At 43.7% G+C, this 10,293-nt stretch overlaps 1 protein-coding gene across 10 annotated transcripts in view; it reads right to left on the bottom strand.

The window, feature by feature from the left end:
- Positions 1 to 2,269: 2,269 nt before the first annotated feature.
- Positions 2,270 to 10,293, bottom strand: part of LOC147603538 (uncharacterized) — a 44,155-nt gene continuing 36,131 nt past the window's right edge. For 2 of the 10 annotated variants that reach the window (XR_015265494.1, XR_015265495.1), the window contains exons 7-11: positions 4,287 to 4,407; positions 4,122 to 4,169; positions 3,878 to 3,972; positions 3,058 to 3,673; positions 2,270 to 2,634 (exon numbers count right to left, since the gene is read on the bottom strand). Coding sequence is in view for 3 of the 10 variants with exons in the window: in XM_086795878.1 (XP_086652004.1) it covers positions 3,575 to 3,673; positions 3,878 to 3,972; positions 4,122 to 4,169; positions 4,287 to 4,407 (363 nt within the window). In the remaining 7 variants the exon portion in view is untranslated. Of the gene's footprint in view, positions 2,635 to 3,017; positions 3,674 to 3,877; positions 4,170 to 4,286; positions 4,408 to 10,293 lie in introns of those variants that run through there. The other 8 variants (XR_015265499.1, XM_086795877.1, XM_086795878.1 and 5 more) reach the window with 7 other exon arrangements.

Below are 10,293 nucleotides of genomic sequence, written 5' to 3'. Positions count from 1 at the left end.
TAGCCTAGTTGTGCAGAAACCACAAAAAAGGAGGAGTCCATGCACCCTTGGTCGTGTAGCAAGGACCATGAGCAAAGAAACACTATGAAGATAAACGAAGAAGCTGCGTGGCCTTGGTCACGGAAACAATGAAGCTAATTTCATCTTATTTTGTTTCTTTTTTGAAACCCTAACACAAAACCCTTATCCATAACCCTTTATATCTATATCCCTTTTGGAAAGATTGGGGAGGAGAAAACTTGAGCTTTTGCTAGCACACACACAGTCACACAACCATAGATGAGACATACATAAAGATGGCTACAATCTTTTTTTTCTTACTCTCAAAAAGAGGTATACAAAAGATAAGTGAAAACTAAGATAAGCAGTCCATAATGTGCACACACTAAGTAGGTGAGCTGGAAAAATAAGTATGCCACAACTCTATTGGACTAGGTAGGTTTAGTCTAGATGTAGAATCATTGGTGTCATGTTAGCTCTACCAAACATGTCAATGGTGTGAAGGTGGAACAGTCACCCAGGCACATCATGAGTATTAGCTCATGTTGAGCTTGACATCTCAACACTCTCCCCTCAAGTTCAACTCCACTCCAAAAATCCAATCATAGTGCAGAATCTACGAAGCTTCTTTGTTCCCAAGGCCTTGGTGAAAATGTCAACTACCTTCTCCTCTATGCTGACATATAGGAGATCAACACCTCCTACCCAAGACCTCTCTTATGAAGTGATAATGGACCTCTCTGTCTTTGGTTTGCACATGAAACACTAGGCTCCTGGCCAACTATATGCTACTAAGATTGTCGTAATAGTTGACAACCTGCCTATCCAAATGCAACCCCAAATCTTCAAGTAGCTTATGTAACCAAGCTAGCTCACAAGCTACCATCGCTTGTAGCACTCCTGTACTCTGCCTCTATACTCAACAAGGAAATTGTTAGGCTACTTCTTATTGCTCCATCTAATATCACTACTCCTAAAGGAAAAAACCTCATAGAAGAGGCCATAATCCATTATGGACCTCAAGTAGAGTAGTGTGCACCTCACACTATCCAAATGCTACTTCCAACAAGGAACCTACATAAACTAACTCTCCAACCTTCCTTCCATAGCAAGAACACTTCAAAACAGATCTTCTACTCACATTTAGAGTAGAGGTCGCAATCGAGGCCAAGGTGGGGATTGTTTTGAAAATCAAAATTATAGATAGCAACAGGCCAATGATTTTTACCAGCAACAAACACACATAGGTAAAAGAGGCCAGTCTCAAAGCAAAGGAAGCCAAAGACACCGACGCAATTGGAATATGGCTTTGTTCTGAAATTTGTTTAGTTTGGTTTATATTTGCAAAAATCCTCAATAAGAGTGCTACCCATCTCGTTTGATAATTGTATCCTTCCCACATGGGCTGGAGTAGCACCGCAGAATTTTCCCCATAACAAGCATCACCCGTTCTATTCGAAGGCTATATAAATAGCCAAGCGATGAAGAAAACAAAATACCCATCACATTGTTCACTAGCTCATGCAAAGCACGTCTCCTTATGTGCGCTTTTGTCGCACAGGTCGTAGCTGGGGACTTGCCAGACACCGTATGCGAACCACGAATGGCTGCAAGCATACAACCAGGGAAGGAAGCTCAAACAGAATGCCAAAGGATGTGTCACTCACCGCTCAACCGCCGCCTTGAAGGATTCCCGCGTCGCAGCCGTGAAGGAGGAGCCGCCATCGCCGCTCTACCGCCTCTCCGCCGCCATGCCGCTACACAGTGCTCGATCGCTCTCTCACTCTCTCTCTCTCTCTCTCTCTCACACGCAGGAGAAGGAAACCAAAGAGATAAGGTAAGAGCACTCTTGTATTCACAACACATGAGAATGAGGATTTTAGGGTTACATTTGACTCTTATAGCTGACTTGGCCGTTCACACTTGGGCGCCCATACATGGCCGGCCGACCCTAATCCTTATCCTACTGATATTCAAGGTGCACCTCTCATCGGCGATCACCCAATCCCTTCATCCTTAACATATGGTGCCGACAAGCCCGGCCCATGACTCAGAATATTTAAATTAATGACGTAAAATATAGTACGTCGCAATGGGTTAACACCTTACATGAGTAAATTAGGTCCGAGAGAGGTTCCCCCAACATAGTTTTATGAACACAAACCTGTAAGCAAGGAGTTGCCCACAAAATCAAGTCATCATCAAGTAGCATGATCACGACCAGTGAAGTCACTACGATAAATCAATAGCAATGGAAGAAAAGAAGAGGTGGTCCATTAAAGGCCATCTTACTGGTTCAAGAGAAGTATCATGTTCACCACCACGTAACAGAGTAAATGATTGAAGCTTTACAAAATCTAACTCACCAAGTCTGCGGCTATATCAACTGCCATGTGCCCAGATCTGAAGGAAGAATGATGTACCAAACTTACCAATATGCAGTGCTACACATGAAGAGCACACAATTTGTTGCAAGCATGCCTCACAGCATAGCTACCGTTTTCACAAGAGCCACCATCAACCTCCTGTCCCTAAGTACTCAAATTTATTTGTGACAAAAGCAATACATTATGTGGGGAATCTTCGTAGCCCAAAAAGCTGTCAACACCAAACTCCTTAATGAGCATCAGAAAACTGCCATACCAGCATACAAATAAGGGGTCAGATTTGACAAGATTATCAGTACTCCTCCAAAATGATTGAAAGTGAATACAACAAGTACATTCATTTGGTAATGCCTTTGCGTCATTCCACTAAACACGGGAATCTATACCGTCTACCTGCTTCAATGTGTGTTAATGACTCCACGACTACTACAACAAGACAGCACACCTCATATGAAAAACAAATCATAAAAACGAGTAGCATCATTAGCATGATAAGCATCAGCTCCATTTCACAATGGAGATGATACAAAAATGATTCCCCTTCAAATAGACACAAGTTGCATGAAAAAGGGGCACATTGCTGAGAGAACAGGAACAAATATCAACTTGACAAACATATCATGCAAGCTCTGCAAAACGAAGGCACTAAAATTATGACCTCAGAAACTACCATTTTCAAATGTAGGGGTGCTGCAGACTGACGGGCTACTCGTTTGCAAGTCTTTGGATACAAAAGTTCACCATTACAAAATAGTCCTGAAAGCAATTTATTCACCCAGCTTATACTAGAGGTGGACACCAAAAACTATTCAATTAGAAAAGGGCATCCTTATCCTATTTGTTTGTCATCTTCAACGGCACATTGCACCAAATGTGCACTCCATCAAACATCAGCATGTGTGTGAATAAGGCAGTCCAAAGGTCTCGTTCAAGCCCTCTCATGTAAGAATACGTAGTCCAAGAGAAGATTCTCTATAAGGGACCTGCCTGTGAGTGTGTATATGTGTGTGTGTGTGTGTGTGTGTGTGTGTGAGAGAGAGAGAGAGAGAGAGAGAGAGAGAGATCAGTAAGAACTACTATTGTGGTACAGTGCTGTGCTGAATAATGATAAATGATTCCTAAAAACTGCAAGAACTCTGTATAAGTTGTGTTTGAGGACCCCCACTAGATTAGAAGAGCTTGTTATATCAGCAAAGTAGTGTGTACGATGGCATGTCTTGAATCCGAGTGACAGTCTCCATTGTTAATTCTTGCTCTAACTGCACACGTGTGGCTTTCAAAACTGCCTGTCAACATCAATACACATGGACAAATGCCAGCACTGAGTTAAACAATATAGTGGTCCTTTGAAAGGACCCAGAACCTAGGCCAAAACCCGTAGTTGTCAAAGTTAGCCACTAACAAGTCAAAAAACTCTTTGAATGTGGCAAATGGCTATTTCATGACAGCAAGCAGAAGAGAAACAAAAAATACAGGTAAGGAGACCATACATTGAACTCCATGTATGAAGCATGCATCGCCAACCACAAGGTGTCCATTACTTTGAATGCTACACAGTAGAGCAAATCAAACGCCATCTCTTCTTCTGCAACATACATCAAAAATCCAAGGAAAAAAGAAAACATGATCGTGAATGAATTGGCTACTACATGGGTACTTATATCAGTAGTAGCAGCAAGTACCCTTTCAGATTACAAGCATTACTGCCAGTAAGGGCACAATAGGGTGGCATACCACCCAGTATCCTAAGGAAGTTTGATCCACTCCATGTGCTTGGTTTTGCTGTAAGGTTTGACAAGCAGCTTCAGATAAGCAAGAATAAGTACAGCAAGCTGAGAATGCTTTCTTGGCTCGATTAAGTGGCAAGGCAAGTTAGTTAAATTGAGACGTAACGACTACCAGAACGAAGATCCAGCATCTGAATAAGCATGAATGTGAGGTTGACACCGGCCACAGCAAAAGGGTACTCCCAAGTTGCTCTTCTACCTCCCTTTTTGCATAAAAGCTGCTGAAATGTTTTCTGAAAAAGGGGGAAGGGGCGGGGGGAGGAATGTGAGAGCCTTATAAAAGCAGGTCTTTAATCAACTCAAAATGTAGCCACTTGTCGTTGTGCTCTTGCCCTAGTTTCCCAAGTCATTAGCTCACTGCGCACCCCACCAAAAAGGTTGAGTTTCTACCCCAACGTGACTGCCTGCCTGCATGCAAAGGGTGGGCAGTCAGCTAATCACTCAGGCACGAGCACACGCCGGCAAAACCACGTGAAACATATGTCTTGGTGGTGAAGGGTTTGACCTCCTAGGGCAAGGATCTGGGTTCGGTACCCACCAGCCTTCACCGACTACATACATACATACATACATACATACATACATATATATATATATATATATATATATATATATATATATATATATATATATATGTGTGTATGTATCTATGTTATATATATATGTATCGGTACCCACCAGCCTTCACCGACTACATACATACATACATACATACATACATATATATATATACGTATGTATGTATGTATGTATGTATGTATGTATGTTATATATATATATATATATGTATCTATGTTATATATATATGTATGTATGTATGTATGTATGTAGATATATATGTATATATATATATATATGTTGTTGGGGTAAAGGCGTTATGCCCACCCTTATAGTGTGTACAAGCCCATAAGTTATAGTACATAGTACACTTAGTACTTTTAATGTACTAAGTGCACTATGTGTACTAGTGCAATATACATGTGTGATAGGGGAGTCACACACTCATGCCTCATGAGTTGACTTATCCCCACATCTCTCTCTCTCTCTCTCTCTCCCCCTTACTTCTTTGTGTATGTCTCCCATGAATGAATTCTAACCCTAATTCTGTATTCTCCCATCAACTGGTATCAGAGCTGGTGCCCATTTGAATCTCTGTGCTGGTCGTACCCTATCACTTGTCTTAAGCAGTGCTGCTCTCCCAGGCGCAGGTGGAGAAGAAGGCGAATGCAGGACAGTCAGCGCAGCAGCAGCCAGCGCACCAACAACAGGCATGGAGCTGGTGAAGCGGTAGACTAGGCAGTCGTAGGCCTTTGTCTATACTCAGGCGATAGCACCTGGCGTGAAGTGCAGGCAGGTGAGCCGAAACAGAAGTGGCGGGCGTTGGAACACACACAGGCGTGTCAGCGCTGCCAGGCGCCTTCAGCAGCGCTCGCAGCAGGGGTCGACTACAAGCGTGTAGATGCGCTAGGCGAAAGCAGCGGCGAAGGCCACAGGCAGCGCTGGCCCTTCAGCGTTAGACGGCTGGCTGCTGGGCGTAGAGGAGGTCCTGTCGCCCACCACGAGGAGAGCTACGCGTCCGACTCTCCCTGTACACCTGACGACTGGTTGCCTTGCTTCTTGCGAACTAGTCAACATCCGCCACAACTAGTTCGCTTGCCCGTCGCCTATCAATTGAGCACTGTTGAGCTGCCTTCTATTTCTTCTCTTGCACGAATACAGCTGTCGAGCGCCTCCCTGGCCTGCCTGCATCAATACAGCACCAGCATATTCATCACGCCCCCCCCCCCCCTCCTGCAACAGAAATCAACCTGCAAATCAGAGAAATTCAGAATTTCATAGGTACTTGCCTTTAATTTTTGCGAATTTCTTATCAATTAAATCAATTGAGCAAGTACAGGTGCCCAATTGCTCAATTTTTGAGCAAAATTGGCAAAATTGGGTGACATTGGTCACAATCAGGATCAATTCGCAGGAAATTGGTCACAATCAGGATCAATTTGCAGGAAATTGGATGTCGAAATTTGGGGCTTTTGATGTAATTGTGCAATTAAGCACTCATACATGCTGTATGATGTGATAAATCGCACATTTGGGCAAAATTGCAGCAAATTGCAGTGCAAATCAAGGGGCTTTTGTGCCGATTTGGTTGATTTGCATGCAGGCAATCGCATTTGATGCTGTGGATAATGTGTTGATGCCTTACAAGCACTCAATGTGCCTGTAAATCAAGGGGCTTTCATGTATTGGATGTATATGTGGCCAAGGGGAAGCATCGTGAACACTCTGGATGCCTTCATGTGCGTCAATGTACCATGTATGATCAGAAATTGATCTTAAATCAAGGGGCTTTTCAAGTTTTCATGCTTGTTGAGCTTGGCAAAGCAGCAGGCAAGACATTTATGCCTTGAATCCTCAAAAATCAGCTTGCAGTCAAGGGGCTTTTGCCCAATTTCTGTTCGGGACTGTTGTATGCAGTGTTCGGGACTGTAAAAGTCTGATTTTCACTCATTTGGACAGCCAGGAGAGCATTTATTGCTACTGTACCTGCTGGTACAGATTTGGCACAGCTTTGCGCATGTTTTGGCATGGCTGTACACTGTTTTGAGTGACCAAAAGGTTCAATTTCAGCTGTTGTACTTGCCGGGACAGGTTTGGTACATCATTGGTGAGCACTTGGTACTGCTGTACAGTACTTTAGAAGGGCAAAAGAGCACATTTAAGGTGCTGTCCAAAATCTGCAGCAACCAGATTTTGGTGTTTTCATCACAAAAAGTGGGAGAAAAGTTGCATTCTTGCTTCCGCAGTGGGAGATAAAGTTTGGGAGAAAAACTGTGAGCACTTTGTGTGCTTTTGGTGCAGTGTTTGCACATTTTGCAGGGAGTCAGGCATTGACAGGTTGCATTTTGCTATGGCAACCACAGCTGAGAGCTCTTCATTGCTTCACATCAAGAAGCTTGAAGGCTCGCATAACTATGATATTTGGCAAACCCAGTGCTACAATGTGTTGCTCCAGAAAAAGCAGCACAAGCCTATCAAAGAAAGGGGTGTGATGCCCGCTTCTCTTACTGCCGAAGAGTGGGAAGATATGGATGAGCTGGCAAGATCTACTATCATGTTGTCTGTGTCAAACTCATTACTTTTCAGCATTCGTGAAGAGAAGACAGCTTGGGGAATGTGGCAGAGATTGCAGGACTTGTATGCCCAACAAAGTGCCTCAAGCAAAGTGTATTGGTTGAAGAAACTCATAGGTCTTCAGATGAAGGAACGGGCTTCTATGACAGCCCATCTAAATGAGTTTAATGGTATTGTCAGCCAGGTCATCAATCAAAAGTTGGCAATGGACGATGAGTTCAAAGCCACCTTTTTGTTATGCACTTTGCCAGAGAGTTGGGACACATTCAGGACAGCCACTAGCAATTCGAATGCTATGCTGTCATATGCAGATGTTGCTCTTCTTCAAGAAGAGATGAACAGGAAAAACAACTCTGTTGGAAAGTCCAATGCAATGAATGCACGTGGGAGATCCCAACAAAGGGGGAAAAGCCAAGAAAGGGGAAGGAGCAAGTCTCGCTCCAAAAAGGATTTGAAATGCCATTATTGTGGCAAGAAGGGACACATTAAAAAGCAATGCTACAAATGGAAAAATGATCAAAAGGAAAAGGGAAAAGGCAAAGACAAAGAGAAAGATGAAGCCAAAGATGTAAAGCCAAAGGGCAAAAGTGGAGTCAAGATTGAAGAAATCAATGTGTCACATGCAGGTGGCAGTGAGGATGAGGTCCTATTTACTTCTTCACTTGATGCCCATTCACTTCTTACAGGTGGTCATGGTATGCACTCATGGATCATTGATTCAGATGCCTCCTTTTATGTCACAGGTTGCAGAGACTTGTTTGTCAGGTATACTGCTGGCAATGAAGGAGTGGTTTATTTGGGTGATAACCATGCATGCAAGATTCTTGGCAGAGGTGATGTGAGGCTTGTATTTTCAGATGGCTCACAGCTTATGCTCCATGATGTCAGGCATGTGCCTGAGATCAAGAAGAATCTGCTTTCTACTGGACAGCTTGATGATGCTGATTATGTTACCACATTTGGTAGTGGAAAGTGGAAAATTAGTAAGGGCTCACTGGTTGTTGCCAGAGTCTCTAAGGTGGACACTCTTTATTTCATGCATGCAGGTGTTTGTCACCATGCTAATGTAAATGCAACCGAGCTGCCGGAAATCTCTATGTGGCATAGCCGGTTGGGACACATGAGTGTCAAAGGAATGGAGCAATTGTCTCGTTTGGGTTACTTGCCTTCTCTAAAGTTTTCAAGTTTTCAGTTTTGTGAGCATTGTATATATGGTAGGCAACTACAGTGCCCCCACAAGAAAGCTCTTGGACAGAAAGATGCTCAGTTAGAGCTTGTGCATACAGATGTATGTGAGATGCCTCAGCTTTCTTTGGGAGGGGCAAACTATTTTGTGTCTTTTATTGATGATGCCACACGCAAGGTGTGGGTTTATCCTCTTCGTTTGAAGAGTGATACATTCTAAGTGTTTCAGAAGTTTGTTGCTCATGTTGAGAATCAAACTGGCAAAACACTGAAGGCTTTGCGTTCCGACAATGGTGGAGAGTATATGTCCAAGCAGTTTCAGGACTTTTGTGATGCTAAAGGCATCAAGAGGGAGCTCTCTACTCCTTATGATCCTCCACAAAACGGGACAGCAGAGAGGATGAACAGGACCATTCAGGAGAAGGTCCGTTCTATGTTGTCACATGCTGCATTACCTCATGGTTTTTGGGCTGAAGCTATTATGACAGCCGTTCACCTTATAAATAGGTCACCTAACACGAGGCTTGGTGGGAAAGTGCCAGAGGAAGTATGGACAGGGAAGCCTCCGTCATACAAGCACTTGGGAGTGTTTGGTTGCGTTGCGTACGTGCACATACGCAGGGAAATGCGCACCAAACTTGATCCTAAGTCTCACAAATGCATATTCCTAGGATATGGTGACAGAGGTGAAATGGGGTATAGACTTTGGGATCCCGTGAATAGAAAGATCATACGCAGCAATGATGTCATTTTTGATGAAACATGCATGTATAAGGAGCCTGCAAGGCAACAGGAGCCTGGCAGAGTCATCTTTGATGATGATGGACATCATGGACAACAACAAAGGGCTGTAAATCAGCCATTACAGCAGGAAAACCAGCCCTTAAATGGTGCTGAAAATGGTCCAAATGGACAGCCAGAGATGGCAGAAGATATCCCTATGGATATACCACAGTTGGAGGAGATACCGGGCATGATATTTCAGCCTTATGGCATGGAACACGAGCCACCAATGGGTGATATGCAGGCTGGACAGCAACCTGCAAATGATGGTCATTGGGTACGGAGGTCCACTAGACCCTCCAGAGCCCCTGACAGGTTTGTTCCAGGGGTTGACTACTTGATACTCACTGACTGTGGGGAGCCCTCATGTTACAAGGAGGCTTTACAGAGGGCAGACAAAGCTCTTTGGGAGCGTGCCATGAAGTCAGAGATGGATTCTCTGCATAAAAATGAAACTTGGAAGTTGGTGCATTTGCCTGCAGGCAAGAAGGTTTTGCCATGCAAGTGGGTATACAGGCTCAAAGTTGCACCAGATGCAAAGCCAAGATACAAAGCCTGGTTAGTGGCTAAGGGCTTTAAGCAGGAATATGGTGTGGACTTTGAGGAGATCTTCTCTCCAATGGTCAAAATGACCACACTTAGAGCTGTGTTAGCTTTGGTTGCGCATGATGATCTGGACTTGATTCAGATGGATGTGAAGACTGCTTTTCTTCACGGTGATCTCCATGAGGAGATATATATGCAGCAGCCAGAGGGTTATGCAGTGAGTGGAAAGGAGAAGCTTGTATGCAAGCTGAAAAAGAGTCTTTATGGGCTCAAACAGGCACCAAGAGAATGGTATCATAAATTTGATACATTCATGAAATCACAGAAATTCAGGAGAAGTGACATAGATCACTGCTTGTACACCAAGAAAGCTTTGGATGGCAGTCTATTGATCCTCATCTTGTATGTTGATGATATGTTGATTGCCGGGAAATCTCGTAAAGAGATGGATGCCTTGAAGCAGAGGCTGCATC

This window comes from Cibotium barometz, chromosome 63, assembly GCF_041138505.1.
Source record: "Cibotium barometz isolate CiBa-2024 chromosome 63, ASM4113850v1, whole genome shotgun sequence".
Lineage (NCBI taxonomy): Eukaryota > Viridiplantae > Streptophyta > Polypodiopsida > Cyatheales > Cibotiaceae > Cibotium > Cibotium barometz.
The sequence above is the reverse complement of the archived record's forward strand: the minus strand, read 5'-3'. Positions and strand labels throughout refer to the sequence as shown.